At 36.5% G+C, this 27,514-nt stretch overlaps 1 protein-coding gene and 1 non-coding gene across 2 annotated transcripts in view; both read left to right on the forward strand.

Annotated features, from left to right (window-relative positions):
• The first annotated feature begins 455 nt into the window (after positions 1-455).
• On the forward strand, positions 456-527 carry Trnaq-cug (transfer RNA glutamine (anticodon CUG)). The gene has a single exon. It is a non-coding gene; the product is annotated as a tRNA-Gln (tRNA).
• Positions 528-15,414: 14,887 nt separating this feature from the next.
• The window catches only part of LOC106874185 (uncharacterized), a 42,498-nt gene continuing 30,398 nt past the window's right edge, over positions 15,415-27,514 (forward strand). Inside the window, exon 1 of the mRNA XM_089358598.1 lies at positions 15,415-15,707. Within this exon, the coding sequence (XP_089214724.1) occupies positions 15,674-15,707 (34 nt within the window). The 5' untranslated portion in view covers positions 15,415-15,673. The remainder of the gene's footprint in view (positions 15,708-27,514) is intronic.

Raw genomic sequence — 27,514 nt, forward strand, 5'->3', positions numbered from 1 at the left:
TTCAAAAATACAAACCCAAACTTAACCATTGCTAACACATTTAAATAAGGAAATTCATCACCCCACTGAGAAAAAAGGGAAAAAAATATAGAACAAAACCATGGTAAATTAATCAAATTCCCCTATACCGGAAGAAATCCCTAATTACCTCCCCCTATCTAGAACTCTTCTTTTTCAGACTGGAGCGAACACGTTACAATGAAGTAGAGAAATTTGAAAAGACAACACGAAACCGGTTATTTCTCAAAATACAATGTTTATATACCAAAAAGATTTTATAACATTTTTCTAACATTTTTCTGACATAATTTAAATATATACTTTAACCATATAACACAAGCCTTCTGTAGTTGTTTCACTCTTATTATCTTTTATACATCCAACCACGTGCTTTCACATCCCAACTTTCTCACACACACACATATATATATATATTATCTTAACCGAGCTAAGTTGGTTCTATGGTGTAATGGTGAGCACTCTGGACTCTGAATCCAGCGATCCGAGTTCAAGTCTCGGTAGAACCTTACTGTCTTACTCTTTTAATATTAGGAATTTTTACAACATAGTAACATAAATTATGCTACCTGTTAAAAGAGTGACTTGTTTATATTATTAACAAGAAAATCTTTTCTATTTTCATACGTTTATAGAAAATTAAAAAAATCCCCTTTCCAACATTTTGTTTCGGCGCAGGCGTGGCTGTGTGGTAAGTAGCTTGCTTACCAACCACATGATCCCAGGTTCAGTTCCACTGTGTGGCACCTTGGGCAGGTGTCTTTTACTATAGCCTCGAGCCGACCAAAGCCTTGTGAGTGGATTTGGTAGACGGAAACTGGAAGAAGCCCGTCGTATATATATATATATATATATATATATATATATATATATATATATATATATATATATATATATATATGCATGTATGTATGTGTGTGTTTGTGTGTCTGTCTTTGTCCCCCCAGCATCGCTTGACAACCGATGCTGGTGTGTTTACGTCCCCGTAACCTAGCGGTTCGGCAAAAGAGACCGATAGAATAAGTACTAGGCTTACAGAGAATTTGCTCGACTATAAAGGCGGTGCTCCAGCATGGCCGCAGTCAAATGACTGAAACAAGTAAAAGAGTACACACACACACACACACACACACACACACACACACACACACACACACACACACACAGACTAAAACAATTTTGACTTTATCATACTGTCAATAGAAATGTTTCTTAAGGCGGCGAGCTAGCAGAATCGTTAGCATGCCGGGTAAATGCTTCTAAGCATTTCGTCCATCTTTACACACACACACACACAAACACACACACACGCGTATATTTACATATATGAAAAAGTATGATAAACAAAAGATGCAGTTTATATCATTTGTTCCCTACATACGTTTCACTATTGTAGCTATTTGCATTCTCTGGCAACAGGAGAATACTTATTGTATTACAAAATGCAGAGAGAGTGAGAGGTGGGAGGGGGGGATTATAATGCATTTAACCTGTCGAGCTTTTGAAACGTGGAGTGGTGGCAGGGTTAAACAAGCGGAGACATGTGGTGGTGGTGGTGGAGGAGGAAAAAGACAAAATATTAAAAAATCTCGACCATACCTGAAATATTTAAGTTGTTACGTAATTCTTTTACAGGTAGTTAAAAGCTTTTCAAACTTTTCAAACTCGCGACATCTATTTTTATAATGAAAATTTTCCCAGCAAATTCAGTTGTCGATTAAATTTCACCCTAAAGTTTATTAGTGATCAAATATTTCATCAGATCTCAAATACATTTCATATCTCTTGTTCGTAAACATTTTCTTTTTTTTTTCTTTGTCATTGTTGACTTAATGTGGCGAGACATCTAGAAATTATCGGTCACACTCTGAAGTGTCATGAGACGCAGTTAAGAAAACTTCAGAGGTAAATTTATTGAAATGTATTGAAATATAGCAAAAATCTAGTACAGTACCTGACCTAATATCCAGCAAGCTTGGGACGAGAAGATTTTCGGATTTTCCGCTTTTTCTAGACACAATCTAATTAAATACACAAGATATCAAATAAACTATGAAAAGTAAAGAACTAATTTGTACTTAACAGGTTCAATTAATACAGCTCTAAATCAGGTTCTGCGTGATATTTGTTAATCCACTCAAAATTCTTCAAATATATTATACTGTATAATTTGTACAGTATAATGTTTATAAGATGAAAATCAAACGAAAACAACGCAAAGAACATGATTTTATTTAACAAATGCAGGTACAAATGAATAACCTTCTAGAGCAGAGAATGTTTAATATGTACCAATCCACTTCAAAAAGTATTTTTAACTCACCGTATGTAAATTAACCAACTTCAAAACAGAAAGAGAAGGTCTACCTACTCAGTAACCGGTACAGTATAGTGCATTGTATTTTGGCAGATATATTCTCGAAAGATGTTGGAGAAATGAGCCAATATTGGTCTGAAGACGTTTCTATTTCTGGCTGTGTAGGAAAAGAATAGAGGACTCGGAAATGTCAGATTTGAGGCTCAGGTCAATTTCAAAAAAACTGTGGGGTTTTTCTTTTTTTTTTTTGGTAATTCCGAATTCTGGAAACTGGATAAGAAGTCCGGTATTGGTAACATTTGATTTTGGTCTGCAGGAGCGCGTGGCAAAGTTGATAACGTATCGGATAAAATATTTGAGGTATTTGTTTTGTCTCTTTGCGATATGGTTTCAACTTCAGTTGAGATCAACTTTACCTTTCATCTTCCTAAGGTCGATAAAATCAAGTACCAGTCAAGGACTGGAGTCGATATAAACGGTTCTTCCCAATTCAAAAAACACAAGCACGCACGCATGCATTCACACACGCGCGCGCACGTATGTACAGATGTATGTATACATGCATGTTTTCTTTGAGATTTATTTAAACTCTTCTTCATGAATTTCAAGCCGGTCGCTAAAAAAGTGACAAGAGTTTATGGATTAAGACAGTTTCTAGAGTTTGTAAATATGTAATTGAGTTTGTGTGTGCATGTCTGTATGGATATGCACCGGCATTTATATTCTGTGTGAACATGTTCTTTTAGTACATACATACAGGGTGGGGAAGCAAAATTTACAATGAACTTTAAGTTGTTTTTTCTCAGCAGGCACTAAGTCAATTGTTTTGAAACCTAGCATATATTGATGTCAGGATCATACCTGACACTATTACCCTTACCTTTTCAGAAACTTTTGCCCATGTGAGTAATCAGGAAAGCAAACATCAAAGAGTGTGTGATTTGCTGAATGCACTCGTCACACCAAAGGAGATTTCAAGAATAGTTGGAGTGTCCATAAAGACTGTTTATAATGTAAAGAATAGAATGGCTATGAGCAAAACTATTACGAGGAAGACTGGAAATGGAGGAATCAACAAAAACCGTACAAAGCTTTTATCAAAGCTCTCAAATCTATGAGAAAAATGGCAATTGAACTTGAAGTAGACAACAAGACCATTAAAAAATATGATTTGAGGTAAAAATCTTACACAAGAACACCAAAACACTTGTTGACAACAGCTATGAAGGAAAAAAGATTGGAAAGGTGCAAGAAAATTATTACATGGTTCAAGAAAAAGTCCTCCATTGTAACGATCTTTTCAGATATAAAGATCTTCAATGTCGATGCTGTTCTGAACCGCAGAAATGACAGATTTATTGCAAAATCAACAGCTGAGGTTAAGGGGACATTCAAAGCAAAACATCCTGCTCAAGTTATGGCTTTTGGTGTTGTGGCTTCCGATGGAAAGAAAATGCCTATAACATTCTACAAGGCCGATGAAAAGATCAATGTTAATACTTCCTACAAGACTCTGAGATACCAGGTATTGCCATGGCTTAAAGCAAACTAACCAGATGGTAATTATGTATGGACACAGGATGGTGCTCCAGCCCACACAGCTACAAAAATACAAGATTTCTGCAAATCCAACTTTAGCAATTTTTTGGAATCATGTTTATGGCCGCCTTCTAGCCCAGATCTAAACCCTCTGGATTATGCTATTTGGGGCGTTTTAGAACATGCTACCAATAGAACATCACACAGCAATGTCGACTCTCTTAAAGATACTATTAAAGAAGAATGGGAGAAGTTGTCTCCCGAATATTTGAGGAACACTTGCACAAGTTTCAGGAAGCGTGTGAATGCAGTTATTGAGAAAGAAGGAGGACACATAGAATAAAAACATTTTCCATTATGTAAATTTTCTTGTGGCAAATAAATTCCTATGACTTTCAATAAACTAATTGGTCATACACTGTCTTTCAATCCCTGCCTCCAAATATTGTAAATTTTGCTTCCCCACCCTGTACATACATACATACATACATACATACAAGCAGACATACATGCATGCATGCATGCATACATACATGCTTGCATACATGCATACGTACATACATGCATGAATACATACATACATACATACATACATACACATACATACATACATACATACATACATACATACATACATGATAACTGTCCAATCGTGACCAAGGAAGACCATCACTGACCATTGCCCATGCAAAAACCAGCAATGCCTGTGCATGAGATCATCACACTCACGGTCGGCTTCACCCGAATTCGCACCCATTGCTTTCATGTTCGCCGCGGCGCTGTCCTACTCGACCGGGCATCGGAACGTCATCTCACCGGCAATTGTACAACCTAAAGTCCAGTAAGGCTTGCACAACACCTCAAATACCCTCTATACCCTACATGGCCCAGAAACAAGCTAAGACAAGATATCTAGTGGTAATATGGGTCGCAGGCTCAGGAATGTGGGAACGCCGTGATCTCAAACACAAGTAAAAGATCTCCCAAATGTATGTTATTCCTTGCCTATCTGGTTTTATATCAGAGTGACTTTCTCGAAGAGACTTGCTTTAACGAAAGCTAAGGGGACTCCCAGTAGTCTTTCAGCATGCTGGTTACCTGGAATTTCTGAGGACCCGTGATATTGCTAAATAGTTGTTGAACCTACAATTGTAGATTACACGTAAGCAACCCAGGGGCAAGAAATGCTCATCAAATACTTCCTTCATAAAGGACAAATTATTAGCGGACAGCAAATTTTAACAAGTGATGTGTAACAAGTAGATAATTTCTGGATGTACTGACATGAATTGACGAATAGTAGTTTATACTTAGTGCAGATTTTATTCAGTTGTAATGTTCTTACACAACTGCGACGAGTTTCAAAAGAAAACACAAAAGTTTATACTGTGTGTGGGAAGGAGAAAGATAAAGAGGCCGAAACTCACGCGATAGAAGTCTGTTTGTGTGTATGTGTGTGTGTGTGTGTGTGTGTGTGTGTGTGTGTGTGTGTGTGTGTGTGTGTGTGTGTGTGCATGCGTGCGTGTGAGTGAGTTTGTGTGTGTGTGTGTGTGTGTGTGTCAGTGTGTTTGTGTGTTGTGTGCATGAGAGTAAAAAAGAGAGAATGAAAGAGAAAAAGAATGAAAGAGAGAGAGAGACACACACACACACACATAGAGAGAAGTTAGTCACAGCGAAATCGAGTTTTTGTTGATAGAAATAATCTGACTGGAAGTCACTGAAATAACTTACTTTTTATGACAGGTGTCGCGAATATATACCTGTGTTGAAGCCGAACTAGGGCACTGAAAGTTAAATGAGTTTAACAAGACTCACATCAGCTTCTAATAATAATGGCAAATTTGATTTGTTAAACAAATGGATTTTAAGTGCAGAATTGGAGAATTGACCCTGCGGAGCGCTGATGATGTAACAGCTCAATGGAGAGTGGGCTGCAACGGCTGGTACTCGTTTACAGTTGGGTACTCTGGAACAAAGTGAAATAAAGTATTTTGCTCAAGGACACAACGCGCCCCCCGGTCCAGGACTTGAAACCACAGCTTTACATTCCTCTTCTATGCTACGTACCTTCAGCGTTGTTGTTTAGTAGCTCAAAATAGAAACTTGTTCAGTTGAAGTCATCATGAGATTAGAAAAATACAAGAGAAAGAAGACATCTATGAATATTGGTTTCTAATTTTGGCACAAGGTTAGCAATTTCAGCAGGAGAGGGGTAAATCGATTACATCGACTTTCAGTGCTCAATTGAAACTTATTTTATCGGCTCTGAAAGGATGAAATGCAAAGCCGACCTCAACGGAATTTGAACTCAGAACGTAAAGACGAACAAAATGCCGCTAAGCATTTTGTCCGGCGTGCTAGCAATTCTGCCAGCTCGCCGCCTCAAAGGCTTCTACGATTATTGATAGGGCGTTTGTAAACCGAGTACCCAAAATATATTATTCCTTCGCCAAAACCATTATCATCACACAACAGCAGTTACTATCTCACCACTACGTAATAATAAGTCACCACTACAACACTACTCGTCAACAGGTCATTACATAGTCGTGACCATTTCCCTCCAGCTCTCAACCCTGTTCTTTTACGTCCACCACCGTCCCTCAGTCTTTCACGTCAACCACTGCCCGCTACTACCAGTACCGTCATTCCATAACAGCATCATCATCATCATCATCATCATCATCATCACTATCAGCAGCAACAGCAGCAGCAGTGGCGTAATCATCATCGTCAACAACAACATCTACAACGAAATTCTGAATTCTTTGACTGCTATTTCTAGTAGCTAGTGGCTTATGGACAAATTTTGTGTCTTGCAAACCTTGCCTAGCTTCCTACGTGTAAGTTTAGTACCAGGAGATTCCTTATCGGGCAGTCCTATTATTAAATATGTTCCAGTAGTGTTTATTACGTTTCGTTTTGTATAACGGCAACTAAAAAAGATATCTTTTATTTTATTTCCTTTAAGACTGTTCTTACAGTTGCTAAGGTCTCCCTTCTTTGGTATCCTGACAATCACCCTTTTCTCCAGTCTTCCGGCACATCTTCTGATTCCCAGACCATGTTGAAGAGGTAGGTAAGCTGTTGAGCGAGGTCCCGATTTCCATGCTTCAATAGCTCTGATGAAATATGATCTAGTTTCAGTGCCTTGTCATTCTTGAGTGTTTTATGATTCAAAGAACGTCTGCTACCGTTGTCCCTCCAGTCTCTATATCCAGAGGGTTCAAGGTATCTTGGGTCTGTGTGTCAAAGAGCGACGGTAGATCTAATTAGTTTAGTAACTCCTTGAAGCGTTACATCCATCTTGCATTTTGATCTTCTTCTGACATAAGCACTTTCCCATCTTTATCTTTTATTGGCACTTGGCTGGAGGTGCTAGAAACACTCATCTCTCTTAGAAGGGTTTTTACATCGTTTCTGTTCGCTGCATTTTGTACCTCTTCTTCACTTCGTTACAACCATTCCTTTATTTCATTCTTGCATTGCTTCTTAATTTCCTTGTCCAGGCTAGAGTATCTCTCATCCTGATTAGTCTTGTCCTACTCTGCTCTAGCTTGGTTTCGTTGGTTCTTCACTTTCTTTCTGTCATCAATAAGCTGTCAGGTTTCTGGGCTGATCCATTGCTCGGGTCGAGATCCCCTGTGCTTACCAATGACCTTGTAGCGTACGACTTGAAGGAGATTCCTCTCTCTCTCTCTCTCTCTCTCTCTCTCTCTCTCTCTCTCTCTCTCTCTCTCTCTCTCTCTCTCTGTTATATATACATAAATACGGACGTAGTAGGTAACAGCTAGCCTTCGGCCGCCCTTTTGGACCCTGTTGTGTTCCCTACTCTGACTGGTTGGTATTGGCGCAATTTGTCTCTTGCTTTATTGCGCGCCAATATGCAACCCAATCAATCGCAACCTTCAGATAAGGTCACGTGAGACAGTCTTTTCTAAACCTCCGGTGAGCCGATTGCACCGTATAAAACGCTAGCTTCACACCGTCTCGACGTATTTCGGTTCCTGACCTTTTGAGGTCTAGCCACTGACCACACAGGACACAGCCAGTTCCAGCGACAACACAACAGTAGCCAGATGGAGACTCATCAACACTTCGTACAGCAGCATTCAGGACCTCTATCTCTGTCGCCACCATCATCTTCTTAACGTCGTCAACATCATCTCTCTACGTACAGAGCAACCCGCAACACTTGCACAGGTTCTATCTCAACATTGTTTGTGAATTACTTCACCATGGTTAACAGCAAATACAACCTGCGAGAACTCCTGTAACAACCGGCAGTAGCATAGTATCCACAACTTCTTATACTACATGTTCCTCAACCGGCTCTGCATTATAGCCATAACTTCTTGATACAGCATTTCAATTATCGTGTACCTTGACTACGAACTGGTATTTATCATCCTTGTGTCTGAATATTCTTCTAACGTCATATTATAGACTCTTTCAATGCTCTGTACTTAACGCACACGCATACATCCATGTTTGCACACACGTACACATTATGTATACATGACAGCTTGTCTATTATTATGCATATATGACGCACACACAGACACACATGTCAACCTATCAATAAAATCTTCTCTTAAACATTCTACCCGGTTGTGTCTCTCTTTTCCTTCTGGCATTTATACTTATTTATCCTTTTCAAATTTATTGTATCGACCGTGCGATGCACTAAAGGAGCCATTCTCATCACCTCTCCTTCGCACGGTCGTTTACAACCTTTTCTGCAGCTTCATTTACGCACTTTTTGAGATCGGTCCATTCTGTCTCAATGTTGGTGAAATGTTCGAATACTGCACAACAAATTTTCAGCTCAAGATGGAATTCTTTCAAGAGAAGTAGGCTCTGTTTTTAGTAGCGTCGTACTGATATCTTTCTTGTATATACACATAGAGCAACTCACTACCTTATCTCTCATTATTAGCCGTGTTACACACTAATCACCATTTCCCCCAACACATGGACTATTTTAATTGATTGTTAGTAAGTGTGTTTACCCCTTTTCTGCTAGCATCACTCCAGCAGATTACCATCTCTATTTTGGTACACAATGACGTAAAAATTGTAATCATTATCTTCGAGAGCAGTTATGCACTCCTTAAATAAATTCGTGGATTACGTTAACCCAAAAAACGTCTTCTGATCTAATTTCATTTCAACACATGTACAACACTTGTATCTTAAACACGCACTAAAGTAACAACTCAACACCTTGTTACACTGGTAAACTCTTGTTACATGTACAATTCTTTGGCGATCCTGGTTGTCATCTATATTAGCGAAACGTGGAAGATGACAGCAAAATTCATCTACAAGCTAGATGTATTCCGCCAGAGGTGCTTCCAAAAAATTCTTAGCATCTCTTGTCAGGACAGAATAACCAATGAAGAAGTCTATGGAAAAAAAAAACAAAAAAAAAAACAAGCATAAACCACAAAGCATCACTATGAAAAGTCATCGTCTGAGGTCTCTTGGAATGCAATTAACAAGACAGCCAAAGCTCCCCCTCGCTAAGAAGACAGAAGATGGGAAAAGGAAACGTAGACGCCCATTAATAATATAGAAGAGGACAATTCTGAATGATCTAGATGCAGAGCAGTTGAGATGGGAGGATGCCAAATCTCTTGCAGAGGATATAGATCTTTTGTTGCTGCCCAATGTTCCACTTGGAATAAGAGGAACTAACTTACTTAAGACGGTAGAGAGATCATGCTGCTATTTCTAGTAGGTCGGTGTGCGTCCACGTTAGAGGCTCCCTTGTGATCATAAGTTGATTGACTAATGTTATGCGTAACAAGAGACAAACTATTTGAAAGAAAAAATATAAAAGATTAAATTATCGAAAACTTTAGTCGATCTTTCGCTTTAGAAAAATATAAGTGAAATCAGAAATCAACCATCGAAACGAGAATCCTCAAATTACTCCAACAATTAGGTTTTAATTATGAGTCACTGAAAAACAGTAAATTCCCAATTTATCAGTGATACATAATACATAAATCACGTTGACACATAGTATGCTGGCCTACTGATGACCTCATTGTGTATTGTCATTGTTATCCGTTTCACTATAAACTAATATCTTCCCTGTTGTTCCTGCTGTTTCTGGTGTCGTTCGTCGCTGCGTTTAACTTCTGGCGTTTCGATTTCAAGCGAAATTTTAGGGAACTCTAAAAATGAAATTGTTTTTAAATCGAAAATGTCCATCAATATACACAATTTTTGCTAGAATTATTTTTTCTTAATGTTGATTTTAAAGAAGGCAATGTTAAAATAATATAAAGTTGTTGGTGTTACGTAATAAAATTTTAATTGTGTCGTACACATGACTACTTCTTTTTCTAGTATGCGGAGGTGGCAGAAATCAGTAGGGTGAACCGGTAAAGCTGGCGAAATATAGAAAAAAAAAACAAACACTAGCCTAGATCAAGCAGACCGATTATCAAAGACACTCCAGACGCGACATTTTTACGATCTATTTATGTTACCTACGTTATGTACCGTATTTTAACGTGTATAAGGAACCCCTAATTTTGGGGCTTAAAATTTGGCAAAAACGGTTTTGTAAGGGATTATAATACTATCCATGTATGAGAAACTCCCATATTTTTTTAACCTAATTTTTTGACAAAAAGAAAAAAAAAAAGGATTCTTTATGCACGTTGAAATACGGTAAATAATGTGTCTTTTCCTTATTGACATAAATACTGTTGACATATCTCTGACCAAATGGCCATAGCATGGAAAAATTTAGGAAAACCGTTTTAAAGAAACAACATTTAACTCATCTAAAGAAACAACAATAGTGAACAAACAATACAGTTTATCCATCATGGACTACTCCAGTCTTACCTGAAGACTTTGAGCTCTGAGTTCAATTCCTGTCGATGTCAACTTTACCTTCCGTTCTTTTGGAATCGATAAAAATGTACCAATTCAGGAAAGTGAATTAGAGGAACTGTGAGAACGTCGGGTGAGATACCTTGCAGTGTTTGTTCCAGTTTTATGACCTTCTGGGGGGGGGGGGTTAGACTTAATATGTTGTCCAGTTTCACACTACTACCTGGCATCTTGGGTGCCTTTTGAAAAGAGTCCACTCTATTACAAGCATTTGCTTCACGTAACCAACGAACCAAAAATTCAATAAATGAAGGACCACTTGGACGTATGAAGGGACCACTTGGATGTTTGTAATCATAGCTCACAGCAAACTTCAGCCCTCACAGTCCCTGCCAGTACAGAAAAGAATTACCACCAAATGCGCAGGCACTTATACACCACCCCAGCACATTACTACATTACTATCTCAAAAATAGAATTTCTCTCACTCGGCACATACAAACATCAAACAAGGTATCCTCTGCTGCAAGCATTTTCTACCACTTTTCTCCTATGAGTTTTGGAGGTCCTAAAAAAAATCTAGGGCATTGTTCTGTTGTCTTAACAAAAGATGATGATGGTGGTGATACTACTACTACTACTACTACTACTAATAATAATAATAATAATAATAATAATAATAATAATAATAATAATAAGAAGAAGAAGAAGAAGAAGAAGAAGAAGAAGAAGAAGAAGAAGAAGAAGAAGCACCCCGATGCAGTACCAGGCAGTGGCTCTCTTGGCTTCTGATCTTAACTGATTGGAAGTGTTATCATGTACATTGTTTTGTCTTGGTATAAAAAGATGGGCTACAGCAAAAATTCTACTTATTACCACAGATTTGCTTGTCAGTTGTTTGACCTTAACCAGTTGAGCATTCCTTTGGTGGCAGACGATATGTGCATCTCTGATCATGAGCAGAAGTAGTGGGGGAGCATCATAGCCATGTGTTGAGAGGAATTCTTTGTGGTTTGAATAATTCACCTTTGGAAACGGGTGTTTTGCTCAACATCCTTAAACAAACCTTATTCAGGGACCTTTTGAGTAGGATGGGCTACTCGTCCTGAAGAAAATTCTAACTGGGCCCCACCTGCAAGGTCATGCGCTGTTTATCTTGATATGAGATCACCATGTCGTGCACATATGGTTGTGATGCATGTGCCTGGTGTACCCTTATCAGACGGGTAGTCATGATGGGTATATTGGGCTTCGTATATTTTACCCCAGTATCACTCTGATGGCATGCACTGCTCTCTCACCCAATAATAATAAGAATCCTTTCTACTATAGGCACAAGGCATGAAAGTTGGGGAGGGGGATAGTCGATTACATCGGCCCCAGTACTCAACTGCTACTTGATCTATCGACCCCAAAAGGATGGAAAGCAAAGTCGACCTCGGCGAAATTTGAACTCAGGACATAAAGACAAACGAAATACTGCTAAGCATTTCGCCCGGCGTGCTAACGATTCTGCCAGCTCACCGCAGCATTATTATTATTATTATTATTATTATTATTATTATTATTATTATTATTGTTATTGTTATTGTTATTGTTATTATTATTATTATTATTATTATTATTATTATTATTATTATTATTATTGTTGTTGTTGTTGTTGTTGTTGTTGTTGTTGTTGTTGTTGTTGTTGTTGTTGTTGTTGTTGTTGTTGTTGTTGTTATTATTATTATTAAGGCGGCGAGCTGGCAGAAACGTTAGTACGCCGGGCGAAATGCTTAGCGGTATTTAGTCTGCCGTTACGTTCTGAGTTCAAATTCCGCCGAGGTCGACTTTGCCTTTCATCCTTTCGGGGTCGATAAGTACCAGTTACGCACTGGGGTCGATGTAATCGACCCAATCCGTTTGTCTGTCCTTGTTTGTCCCCTCTATGTTTAGCGTCTTGTGGGCAATAAAGAAATAATAATTATTATTATTATTATTATTATTAATTGATTAATAATAATAATAATAATAATAATAATAATAATAATAATAATAATAATAATAATAATAAGGAATTAAAGTTAAAATCACCATCACCAAAGAATCGCAAATTTCTTACATGACTCATTAGACTTGACAACAGGCAAAGATGACCCATTCAGAAAAAAAAAAAAAAAAAATAATATACATTAACCCCTCGTCCAAAAACACTTCGAGGGCTTTCAATTTCATGAACGAAAAACGATGAAGGATCTTCTTATTCCAGTCTTCAATCAAGACTTACACGACCTTCCCCCGCTCCTCAAGACATACAGACAACGTCATACAAATATGGCTTAGCGTTTATCTGCCCACTATTTTCCAGACCCAGTTGTATTGCTATTCCAACGCTTCGTCAGTCATCTAGAGACTGACTCTACAACATCATGCTTAAAGTCTTTCTTTTTGCGAGTACCTCTAGAGCAAATCAAACAAACCATTCATCATACTCGACATCATAAATACACAGAGTGCAAAAAATATTCTGATTTATGTACAATAATCCAACATTCAAAGCACACGTATAAGACATTATAACGAAAAGGGAAAACATTGGGAAAACATACTTAGAACAATCACAGCCATTACGTTGGGTCAACACAAAGAAACAATAGTATTGGTGTACAGATAGCATATTAGATCCATCCTGGACAAATCTAGTCCTGCTTGAATCCTCAATTTCTTCATTATAACCTACACATTACACAGAAGGGCATTAAGCATCATCACAGGTTGTAGACAATACACACCGACAGATAACCAATACAACGAAATAAAAATGCTAAAAACAAAAGACAACTTAAAGATGTGAAGAGAATAGATTGTTATAATGGCAAACTTCAACCCAACAGTCCTCAGTACAGAAAAAAATTGTCTTCGAGTGCCCATAAACATACTACTACATTCCAGAACACTGCTACAATACCATCTTAAAAAACAATATCTCTCCCATTCTATCCATGCAAACATTAAAATATGCGTATAAAAATAATTGCAACATGCCACAAGCACTGTGTTGGAATGCATTGCCGCATTCTTAGTGAGTCCACCTTACTTCAACTGTTCCTGCAAGTAAAATCTAGAGGAATACTAATATACCCTGGAGAGAGTGCAAGATCTCAGATTGTTCAGTATGGTTTTCCCTTAGACAGATGCATGGTATTATTGGTAAAACAGATCAGTGGGTTGAGTATATTGTTCGGCCGACTTCTTTCATGCCTTGGGTCTGCCTGAACCATTGGCATGCAAGTTGTATTGGGATTACACAATAACAAATAGGAAATTACACATCATCTGATTTCCCATCTTCCACACACACTAGCGTTGCACTCAGTATAGTTAGTGATCTGTCTTTTATAAGAAAGTTGTCCCCATCACCACCAACACTCATAAATACAAACTCTTTAATAAGAATAAAGATAAAATCAGCTATCGTTGCTGGAGAACAATTCAATAGAAATACTCCGATCCAACAGCCCGAAAACAATCCCAGCGACACCATATCCTCCCCCACCACTTGATGGTAAATTTTTCACATATTCCTTGTAGTCAGTCAAGCGTTTGATGGCGTGTGTTTCAGGACCTCTGGTTCTGCTGATGGTTACTACATCTATACTTAGTGGCCTAAGATTGAAGTAAATGTTTTTGCTCCCGAGTTCTACCCAATCTACACTTTATATGACCAAGAAGATGCAGAAATCAGGAAGTAGAAAAAACATGATTATGTATGTATTGTGGTGATGGATCTCCGTCGTTCGATGATGACGATTCAGTTGTTCGAGCAACTAAATTACCTGCTCCTGAAGTAGCGCGTAGGTGGTTGAGCATCCAACAGACCCATGTACACTTGATTCTCTGACAGAATCAATGTAACACAGTATAACAAGGCTGTATTTTAGGTAGTTTCCATATATACACTCACAATGTATACGTCGCCTCCAGGTTATAAAGGATGCCATTTGCCCAAGATGGGATCGAACCCTTGACTTTGTGGTTGTATGGCAAACTTTTTAAACATTCATTATCTGTTCTATACCACAAAATATACAAGTATATGAAGTTTGAAAGTGTTTCGGTACCAAAAACACTACATAAAAAAATGTTGCCCGTCAAATCACAAGGGTCCCAAAGGGTTTCATATATGGCTACATACTTGCAAATATAGATTCTCAACCATATGGTCTCAGGTTCAGTTCCACTGCATGGCACCTTGGGCAAGTGTCTTCAACTGTAGCCTCTGGCCGACCAAAGCCTTGTGAATGGATTTAGTAGATAGAAACTGAAAGAAGCCCATCGTGTATATATGTGCGTGTGCGTGTCCATCACCACTTGAGAACCAGTGTTGGTGTGTTTACGTCCCCCGTAACTTAGCGGTTCTGCCAAAGACGCCGAAAGAATAAGTACTGGGCTTAAGAAGTAAGTCCTGGGTTCGATTTGTTCGCCTAAAGCCCTTCAAGGCGGTGCTCCAGCATGGCCGCAGTCAAATGACTGAAACCAGTAAAAGAGTATATGTGTGCGTGTGTTTGTGAGCTTGTGTGTGCGTTTACATATATGCATACATAACACTCAACTTTTCGTATGAATATAAGAGAAAAAGCAAAGAGAGACGAAACATCTGAGTTATATTATAATTTATTCCCGTGATGCAATAGCAATATGTTGCTGTGAAAACATTCAGGTCATTGACAGGAAGTGTGTGCGGGATTGTTGTTTTGAGGGTTGAGCGAAAAGCACACAAATAACTCTTTGTTTCTCTTTATTATCTTTCCGAATATTGGTATAGCAACTGTTTCTGTGTGGAGTAAAGAAACACAGAAAACAAAGAAAAAATATACAGGCAAATAGTAATTTGCCTTCAACAGAGAAGTAAGAACGAAGAAAAATTACTGTCAGTCACGGAAAGAAGGTTATGTTTACAAGATGCAACAACTGAAGTGTTTAAGTTGTTTAGCCAGTAAGTAGCCTGTTTGGTCTTATTTATCTCATATCTCATATCTAATCGGGTTCGTGATACTTATTATATTCCTTGTGCATTTGTACGTAAGGGTATATATGACGTTTTCGAATTTATATATATGTTAGTGCTGTTTCTTTTTTCCATGGCCCCATGAAAGTGAAAATCACGAAGCCCCGTATAGGCGCTCGCCTCTTCGTCCAAAGGTGTGCTTACTGACTTCTTGCGCTGAAAACCTATTTTCGAAAAATATACAAAAGCGTAGCGTGTGTTTGGCGTAATTCTTGACAAAATTATATGCATTTGTCACCAAGAATCTACAACAAAATCATGGATGAGATGATGTTATCAAAAATGTTATAAGAATGTCTGCAGTTAGAAGAAAGTTATGCTCGAAATCAAATCGATCACGACTGTATCTATCCATCTACCTATGTCATATGTATACATATTGTGTGTGTGTGTGTGTGTGTAAGGAAAAGTGACTATTGTAGTAACCATGGTTTTCTGAAGGACATTAACGACAGCTTGTGTGTGCGTACGCAAATAGCTTAATTTTTTATTTTGATATACATATATAGAAGCTTTCACGTGGTCGCTCGACCTGTTAGAAATAGCAGTCACATCTCTCAAATACTCCCTGCCGTTTTGAAAATGGAAGAGCTACTTTAGATAATTTAGTTCGTGATTTACTGTCCGAAAATAAAATGACTAGATGGGTGCGACTGGAACACCTTAGATAATAGATATGTTATGTTCTATCATATGGTTTAGTTGAAACTAAACAGCAAGTAACACTACACACACATTTTTATATTGTCGAGTAGTACATTCCTATCTGTGGCATGTACTACTGGACAGTATAAGAGTATAACTACTCTTTGAGCGTGATTCTTTTCAGCATTATTGACAACTGACCAAATATATATATATATATATATATATATATATATATATATATATATATATATATATATTGTGTAAGGTTGTAAGATATAAATTAGAGGTAATGTAACCATCTAAGGGATAGATGTATCCATAGGCACTTCTGGTATTACCTTAGTATGTTTGGTCCTTGTTATAAGGTTTACGGTAGTAATTTAAAAGGTAAAACCGTAGTTTAATATATATAAAGACGATAAGAAATGGAGCACTAAATAACAGTGAGAAATGGATCGTTAGTGTTATAAAGTCATTATTTAATTAAGATGAGAGTATGTTTACAGCTGTGTCAGTATACCAAGCTGGGGTAAATTTATTATAACACCAACGGTCCACTTCTCACTGTGATTTATTGCTCCATTTCTTATCGTCTTTATACATATATATATATATATATATATATATATATATATATATATATATATATATATATATATATATATATATATATATATATATCGTTTGTAGAAAACATAAATCCGAAAGAAGAAGCACACTCTAAGCTGTAGAGCAGTATATATGTGTGTGTATGTATGTATGTGTGTGTTTGTGTGTGTGAAGGGAATGATCTTTATGTTGCGTTCCCGGTTCTCTTTTTTTTTCGTTCGAAAAAAAGTTTGTTTTCTGTTTTTATTTTTACGTTTTCGTCTCTCATTGTGTTGGCGTTTTTTTTTTTTTTGATGTCCTGTACCCATATATACATGTATTTATATATTATTAGTATTATATATATATATATATATATATATATATATTTAAAGATTTTATGGCCTGTCTATGGGTTTACCCAGGGTTTCCCGTAGATAAAGCGCTTAGCTTTATAACGACTCTTCAGACCCTAATGACCTGTTCCCTGTAACTTCTCTTCAATATATATGATTATATATATATATATATATATATATATATATATATATATACCGTATTTTAACGTGTATAAGGAACCCCCCTCTTTTTTTAAATCAAAAATTAGGTTTAAAAATTATGGGAGTTTCTTATACATGGATATTATAATCCTTTACAAAACCTTTTTTTCCAAATTTTAAGCTCCCGAAATTAGGATGTTCCTTATACACGTAAAATACGGAATAAATCTATATAAATCTTGTGTAGAACGTTTGAAAAAACTGAGAAACCGACAAATATAATTTCTAATGAATGAATCCTATTGCAGGTGTTGAGTATATTCCCCACCTTTCTATAGTTAAACTTACGTGCACACACGTACATGTATAGGCGATCTTTCAGTATTAGTGGACGACGTCGTTCACCGTTTTTTTCAGCCCTGCCTCTTTGTGTCATAACATAAATACATATATATTTATATACATTTATATATCTGTGTTTCATTTTCCCATTGCCTCCTTGAATCTCACATCACATGCCTCTGTGTAACAGATGGCATCTGAACTATTTTTCTTTACATAACTTTTGATGATACATCAGCATTGTGTATTGTAATACTTGTACTTGTTTTAAACACCTTTCTGTCTATCTTTGTTTTGGATTCAATCTTTACAAAAATTTTTCTTAACAATATACAAAGTGCTTAAAGGATACAATAACAAAGAATCACAATCCAGCGTTTTATATATTAGTTACATGGCTAAAGAACACTAGGATCTTAGTTACATGACTAAAGAACACTAGGATCTTAGTTACATGGCTAAAGAACACTAGGATCTTAGTTACATGGCTAAAGAACACTAGGATCTTAGTTACATGGCTAAAGAACACTAGGATCTTAGTTACATGGCTAAAGAACACTAGGATCTTAGTTACATGGCTAAAGAACACTAGGATCTTAGTTACATGGCTAAAGAACACTAGGATCTTAGTTACATGGCTAAAGAACACTAGGATCTTAGTTACATGGCTAAAGAACACTAGGATCTTAGTTACATGGCTAAAGAACATTAGGATCTTAGTTACATGGCTAAAGAACACTAGGATCTTAGTTACATGGCTAAAGAACACTAGGATCTTAGTTACATGGCTAAAGAACACTAGGATCTTAGTTACATGGCTAAAGAACACTAGGATCTTAGTTACATGGCTAAAGAACACTAGGATCTTAGTTACATGGCTAAAGAACACTAGGATCTTAGTTACATGGCTAAAGAACATTAGGGTCTTAATTACATAACTAGTTATTTTAGTTTTCAACATGATAAAGTGTATACTATGGATGTATTGTTCAAGATGAAAATGTGTCGGAGTTCTACTATAAGTACACCATTTGACCCAAGAGAAATAACCCATGCCACCTGCAGTTTTTAGCAAAGCAATCAATATTTAATTCTCACGATCAGCTGACCTCATTCTGCATTTCATGACTCACAGTTTTGAACTGCTAAACCTTATTATTGCACTTCCTTAATTTGAATCTTAAACCTTAAACACTTCAGTCATATATTTCTATACATACATACTTTTGAACGCCCATTACTCTGATAATTCTGCATTTTTACAGTTACTCTTTTTCCATGACAGTAGATAAATGTTTTATTCCACAACATATTTATAGTGGCTTCATGCAGGTATAGCATGGATTAGATCCTCGATAGCCAAATTTCCCACAGAATGGAAAAAGGGTCAATTAGTTCAGTTTTCTCTCTACTTTCCCCAACTTTAAGAAGAATATTATCATTCTCTGAAAAGAGAAATCAAAGCTTAAGCTGAAAATCAAAGCTGAAGTGGACTACAAGAAATGTCATCATTATTTTGATTGAAAGTATTATGAATAGTCTGAGTGAATGATGAGATGACCCATTCTGAACAAATTTTTCTGTTTCCATTGCCTGTTAGTTTGTCAGTATAAGAACACATTTTCTCAGCTTTGAAGTAATATTGAAAATAAATGTCACAATGATATTCAAAACAAAATCATTTAATTGTACAGCTGATACAAGTGAAGGTGTAATTAAGCCAATGATTGAAAAAAACAGCATTTGTTGCTGTTATGTTTGGTGAGACTACAAACCTTCAAATGAAGTCTTAACTGTCACATGTTTTGTGATTTGTTGATGAGATGGAAAGGCTTCAAGAAAGGTTTAGGGTATAAGTTGATGTCTGTAAAGACAGAAAAGCTGCATCACTGACAGAGGTTGTACATTGTTATACACATTCACTTAATTTGGTGCTCTCTCAATCAGCTTCAAGAGTTTGTAAATCTGGAATTTTCTTCCAAATTTTAAAAAAGATTTTGATTTTTTTCTCAAAGTCAATGGCTTGAATAGCTCCTACTGGATGAAATTGTTGGAAGGTGGTTTCCAAAGTTATATGTACATTTCTCATGTCTTACTAACTACTTCAAAATGGCGCATTGTAGGGGGAAAACTATTTTCATTTTTGGATTCCCGATATCTCAAAGCATATATAATACTACACTTTGCATGGAAAAGAGGTGCAGATGGAACACTCAGAACCTCCTCCCTCCTCGGAGTGGGGTTGATGGACTGCATGCCCTAGTCTCCTTCACCACTGGGTTGATTATCAGTATATTTAACTTTTAAATTATTTTGCTGATTTCACTCATTAGACTACGACCATGCTGGAGCACTGTCTTCAATGATTTAGTGAAGCCTATCAACTCCTGTATTTATTTCACTCTGGTTCTTATTTTAACAATCTCTTATGAGCAACATAAGGACATAAAGTGGTGCAACATAAACAACACCATTTCGTTTTCTAGACTGGTATAAACACAAGGACACTGGCAGAATCAAATAACACACACACAATTAATCCAGGGGCAATTCTTTGTAAGCCAGCTCATACAATTTTAAAACTGAAAGCTATATGAACAAAGTTGGCTACAGATAACATGTATTGGTGCCCATTTTCAGCTGTCTGTGTAAAAATGATTTATATTAAAATTTGATATGTTATTTGTATTCATTTACCTGTTTTTGGTATGAATTCATGCAGGGAATATCATGGCATCATTATTACCATTGATTTAATGACCATGTTCCTTGCTTGCATATATATATATATATATATATATATATATATATATACACACACCTTTTGCTTGTTTCAGTCATTAGACCGTGGCCATGTTGGGATACTGCCTTGAAGAATTTTTAGTTGAATGAATCAGCCTCAGTACTTATTTTCTTTTTTAAACCTGGTACTTACTCTATCAGTTTCTTATGCTGAACCACTAAGTTACAGGAATGTAAATGCATCAACATTGGTTATCAAGTGGTGATGGGGGACAAACACGCACACATACACGCACACACATGTATATACAGCAGACTTCTTTCAGTTTCCGTCTACCAAATCCACTCAAAAGGCTGTACCTATTATATAATAGAACATGATATAATATAGTGACCATGTGTGCATCGTTGGCAATTTTCTTTCTCCGTCTTCCCTTCTTTGGACTTTTCCTATATTTCTGATGAAGAGCTCTGCTCGAAACGTGAAATCCTCTTTTCTTTCCTTTCTTGAGCGTCCAATAACACTGTACTTATTCCACGTCCTCGCGTTGTTGTTTTTTCATGTTTGTTCATGTTTGAATTGACTATATATATATATATATATATATATCAATGAAAAATATTTCAATAGAAATGTATTAATTTCCAGCACTCTTCTGAATTTATATATATATATATATATATATATATATATATATATTTAAAGTGTATTCCATTAGGAACGTAGCAGAGTACAAAATAGAGCTCATTCACTCTGAGAATTACCAAATGGCCTGTAGTATTACGATATACTTCCAAGTTTAGGTTTGGACATTCTTCATGTATGACAATAAAACTGAATTGAATAAGATAGTCAACAAGAAGGAGTATGGTTAGACAGTTGTGTTATAATCACTACACATGTTTCCATGAAAACATTCAATTATATATATATATATCAGCTCATTAAGAATGAAATGACTGATTTTCTTAAGCACCATGTTTGACAATTGTTAACTCAAATGTTTTATCCTGACAATTCTTTATTTTACAACACTTCTTTGTTTTACAATATCATCATTTTTCAAAATGCAATTTATGGTGTCTGATTATTTTGTGAGTATTTTCCTGTGAATCAAATTTGGGAACCCATGGATAGATAAAAAATTTGTGTTGTTTATGAATTAAAGTTCCTTCGTAGAACCAGTGCATTCCAGACAGCTCAAAGCGTCAATGAGGTGTTTGGGGAGGATGTGGTGAATGAGTGCACTGTATGTTGATAGCTTGAGAAGTTCTGGTCTGGTGACTTTACTCTTGAAAATCAACACCATGGTAGATCTGAGACCAAGGTAGATAACGATGAGCTGGAAACTGTAGTGGAAGCAGATACATCTCAAACTACACATGAGTTAGCAGCAAGGTTTGATGTTTCGATTCCAACTATATTTGACCATCTGAAATAAATTGGCAAGATGAGAAAGCTGGACAAGTGGGTACCACATGAACTGAATGAGCATCAAATGACATACCATCTTGAAACTTGCTATTTTTTGCTGTCGCAGCATAAAAGTAAACCATTTTTGTATCGTATTGTTATATGTGATGAAAAATGGATTCTTTTCAAAAGTAGCAAGCACTCTGCATTGAGGTTGGATAGACACAAAGTGCCAAAACACAATCCAAAAAAGAATATTGTCCAAAAAATGCTAATGGTGTCTGTTTGGTGATGGTCCAACGCTGGTGTCATCCACTACAACTTCATGAGATCTGGTAAGTTAATTACATGGATGTATACATCAACCAATTAGATGAAATGATAAGTAAACTTGCAATTAAACAACTGAGATTGGTCAATAGAGACAGGCCAATTCTCGTGCAAGACAATGCTCAACCACATGTTACACAAAGAGCGCTACTCAAGTTACAGGAACTGAACTTGGAAGTACTCTGTCTTCCACCATATTTACCAGACCTTACACCACCTGACTATCATGTTTTCCAGGCATTAGACAATTTTTGCAAGGAAAAGAATTCCAATCTGAAGTAGATGCAAAAACAGCCTTTTGTGATTTCATCACCTCTTGCTCTCCAGAATTCTTTGCTGCCAAAATGGCAAAATTGTGTTGATAATTTAGGGGCATACTTTGATTAGCTGCATTGCTTTTTTGTTGAAATAAAGTAAAATAAACACACACACGCACACACACACACACACACACACACACACACACACACACACGTGCAATCTGTGAGTGGAACAGTAAAAAGTTCCAAATGTGAATTTGTCTGTGTTAACTACATCCCAAAGATGGAGCCTTGTATCTTTGTTGGAAACTGGCTCCCTCCTCAGTGGAAGATTTATAATAATTAAAAAATAGAAGTCATACATACATCTATACATACATACATATAATAATATAAATAATATACAGATATACGCATATATCTATACATATATGTACATACCTACATCTATATGTATACATACATGCATATATGGGTACAGGACATAAAAAAAACATTAAACACAATGAGAAACGAAAACAGAAAACGAACTTTTTTCGAACAACGAAAAAAACAAACAGAGAAACGAGACATGCAACATAAAGACTATATCCCTTCGTCAGTTGTCCCTGTCCATCTACTCTGCGTTTTGAAGGCATGGACAATACGCAACTTCGTTGGAACAGCCCTTCCCGCAAAGCAAATTAAATAAAATTTGGAATTTTTTGCGGTGGGTGAAGTGTTAACAACAACAAGACAGTACCTACCTATCTACCTACCTACCTGTGTGTGTGTGTGTGTGTGTGCATCAGTGTTTATAGATTATTTTATGCAATATGTATCTCCATGAAATTGCATTCTGTATCATCGTAGCAAAGAAGGGTGAGATAATGTAGTTCTAGATATATGCGAAAAAATAAAATGATAGTCACAGTCAATAGATATGTGATCTTAAAACTAAGGCCTAAATCTTAAAACGCTGACTACTAAGTAAACTGCTAATTAAATATCTTTATTGCTACTACTGTTATGTCACTTTGTGGGGATGGTTTTTCAGATAATAACCCAATTTTATTTTAATACTTGGAGTGTTTTGTTGATTTATTCATTTAAATAGAACAGGAAAAGATTTGACTAAGTACATGATTTTATTTGGTTTTTATTTTCTAGTCTTCTTAGGTTTAGTGAAATTTTATCCAGTATTTGGCTATTATTTACAGTTCCGTGAGTTAATTCTTTTGTATGGTGTCTGTTTATATACAATGTTATTCACTTTGTGACGTGATCCACATCTCTCTATATGGTATTTATTGTACAATAAAATGATTTGTTGCTGTTGTTTCATCCCAAGTTAGCCCTGATCAAGCAAACATATGATCAGAGTCATTCTAGACATGACCATCCTGTCTTCCTACATACAGAGGATGCAAGACTGTATTATATAATGTCTTTCTTTTTTTAAGATAGTAAGGTATCCTTAGAGAGAGTTTTGGCTGTTATTTTTGGTAGTTAGTTACCCCATAGCTTTCTTTATTGACCAGTGAAATGGTTTGTACATCCTCGTGGTGCTTCTTTGCAAGAAGTACACAGTACAAGTGACATTCTACAAACTGTTGACCTTCTTAAACTACAGACTAGTACAATATTGGGGTCAGGTGGATTCAGCATTGGAAATACCATTATCACCATCCTAAATATAAATGCAGTTCTCCTCACCACCCAAAACACAAGTCACATGTTGAGTAATTTGTATACTCAGTATGAAACTTCTATCCTAATTCCACCTACATCAATGTAAATTGTCTGATCACATGACTATTAGATTTCCTCTCCTATTGTCAAAATATAAAATAAAAATAAACCTAAAAATAGAGAACATTCAAACAGAGGACTGAAAAGGAAGTAAAGGGAAAATGTTATCATAAACAGGTGCAGGCGTGGCTGTGTGGTAAGAAGTTTACTTCCCAACCACATGGTTTTGGGTTCGGACCCACTGTGTGACACCTTGGGCAAGTGTATTCTCCTGTAGCCCTGGGCTGACCAAAGCATTGTGAGTGTGAGTTTGATAGACTGAAACTAAAAGAAGCCCAATGTGTGTTCATGTGTGTGTGTATCTTTGTGCTTGTTCCCCCCTCTACTGCTTGACAACTAGTGCTGGTTTGTTTACTTCTCTATAGCTTAGTAGTTCAACAAAAGAGACCAGTAGAGTAAGTACCAGATTTGAAAATAAGTACTGAGGTGGATATGTTCAACTAAGTCCTTCAAAGTGGTGCCCCAACATGACCAGTGAAACAAATAGCAGATGAAAGATAAACCTTGATCAAGGTGTTTGCATGTACTTTTTTAATTTTTTTTATTTACCAGGAAATGTTTCTGAAATACTAAAAGTGATTTTACATTAGGTTTTAACCACTTGTTGTCGGCCTTCATTATCTTGCACACCCAGCAACAGACAAAACTATCAGTGTTTATATATTGTGATTGTTTTTGTACATGGTTTTTATGACAGTGCCCTTTCGTTCACCAACCACTTGAATTAAATGTATTTTATCCTGACACTGGCACTAGCGATGTTGAAGCAGTACTAAAGAGTTTCTTCTCTTTACTTGGAAATAATGTTCTCCAATACTGGCTTCACAGCTCTTCAATTCAGTTCTTCCTTTTTTCACATAATTTTTATAGCCGGATGTCCTTACTATCACCAACCACTTTACAGCATGGTCTGGATGCATTTTATTAATAGCCTGGTAATAGTCATACCATATTTAACTATATCCTTTTATATTATGAACATAGCAGGGGCTTGGCTGTAATTTGCATCCTTTCTGTGGTTAATAAAGTAATTATGAAGTATGTACTCGAACCAATTCAATCAAATTTTCTCTCTCTGCTAGTGTTAGAGATAATTATTGACTGGAAGAGTTGAAAGACAAACTGATGGAACCTAGCCACACATATCCTATAATTTACAAAACAAGGTATGTCCATTAGTAAGCCTGACATAAGTCTACAAAAGAAAGAAGGGTGTGTGGATCTGCATATTTTTGTAGATAGGTAAACAAAATGCTTTTGTGGTGTTCAGTTAGAACTTTTTATGTCCTGAATTCATTTCCCATCAAAATCAACTTTGCTTCTCGCTTCTTCCATGGTTGATAAAATATAACAGTGACCAAGTACCAGAGTTGGTTTGGTAAATTACTGTTTGCTGAAATGTGTCGTTTTTTACTTTTAACTTTTATACGTTTCAGTCATTGGACAACTGCTAAAAATAAATTGACTCTGGATGGTTTGCTCAAGTAAATTGACTCTGGCACTTATATTTTTTTAAGTTTCATACATATTCTATCAGTATCTTTTGCCAAACTGCCAAGTTACAGGGACAAACACAAACACACACACCACACACACACACACTGCATCTACCCAGTTTTTCCATCTACCATATTTATTCACAAAACATTGGTTGGCTATAGTGCTGCACAATGGGACTGAACCTGAAACTGTGGTTGCAAAGTGAGCTTCTTAAGCACACAACCATGCAACTTATCGGAAATAATAGCACTGAATTAAGTGCTTTATGGCATTTAGTTACATCCCTTAATGGTCGAAGTTCAAATCCTGCTAGTCTTGATTTGTGCCTCCCACCTTTCTTTTTTCTCTTGGCAGGGTTGGAAAATATCGCTAATATACTTCAACTGCTGCTGTTGTTGTTGTAGTTGTTGTTCATTCAATCTACTCTTCCCTCACAAATATGTGGCCTTCTGCTAATTATAGAAATCATTATCATCGTCATTGTTGCTTGGCAAATTGTCAGAAATCATCATTATTGCTTGGCAAGTTGTCAGAAATGTTGAATTGTCAGACAAAACACACTTTTGTATTTTGGTTACATTTTTTAACATTCTTTTGATGTTCAAATCCTACCACTGTTGATTTCGCTTTTGCATGTATGTATAGGAGTGAAGTGAATCAATTCTTGAGGGCCTGCGTAGGCACTGCTGCTTCCTTCACACCTAGAATATAGTCACTGCTTCTTTCCAGATCCAGTCACCCAGCCATCATCGTCATCATGAACATTTAACATCCATTTTCCATGCTGGCATGTGTTGGACAGTTTCATAGGAACTGGCAAGGCCAGGAGCTGCACCAGGCTCTATAGTCTATTTTAGCTTGGTTTCTATGGTTGGATGCCTTTCCGAATGCCAACTACTCTACAGAGTGTACTGGTTGCTTTTTATGTAATACCACATCAGTGCTTTTTATGTGGGACCTTGGTTTCAGGATCTCAGTAGGGAAAAAAATGAAGGAAAAAAAAAGGCCTTTCCATACAAGCGTGTAGTCTTGTGCTTCTGTCGGGTTTATAGGGAGCTGTAATGGTGTCATGGGGGTGACATTACAGAATATTAGGTGGAGGGTAGTGAGCATCTGTAGGCTTTTTTTGTTTATATCCATTATTCTATCATAGGTGGGTGCTTTATTTGGAGAGAAAGAAGTTGATTATACAACATCAATCTTTTTTTTTATGTTGATGGCATGCTAGTGTAATAAAATGAAAGTCTGCCCTTACTTTTGAGAAGTATTATTTTAGTATTTAATAAGGAGGGGAGATAAATTCAATAAGATCAGGAATGAACAAGCCAAAAGCAATAGAGACACACTGTTAATTATATTTATTAGTTAGGAGAGAGGATGGATGGCACACAAGATAATCCCAGATTAAATAACTAGCAGTATTTCTATTCTTTATATTCTGAGTTTAAATCCTGCTAGGATTAACTTTGCCATTCATCCTTCTGGGGTTACTGATGCTGCTTTTATAGAAGAATATGTGCCTGTCTGTTTGTCTGTCTCTCTCTCTCAAACACACACACACACACACCTCTCTAATTCCTGTAGAAAACAGGATGAGTTTTCTGCAACTCTTTGGATTAT

Source organism: Octopus bimaculoides, chromosome 10 (assembly GCF_046866305.1).
Source record: "Octopus bimaculoides isolate indiv1 chromosome 10, ASM4686630v1, whole genome shotgun sequence".
NCBI classification, from domain to species: Eukaryota; Metazoa; Mollusca; class Cephalopoda; order Octopoda; family Octopodidae; genus Octopus; species Octopus bimaculoides.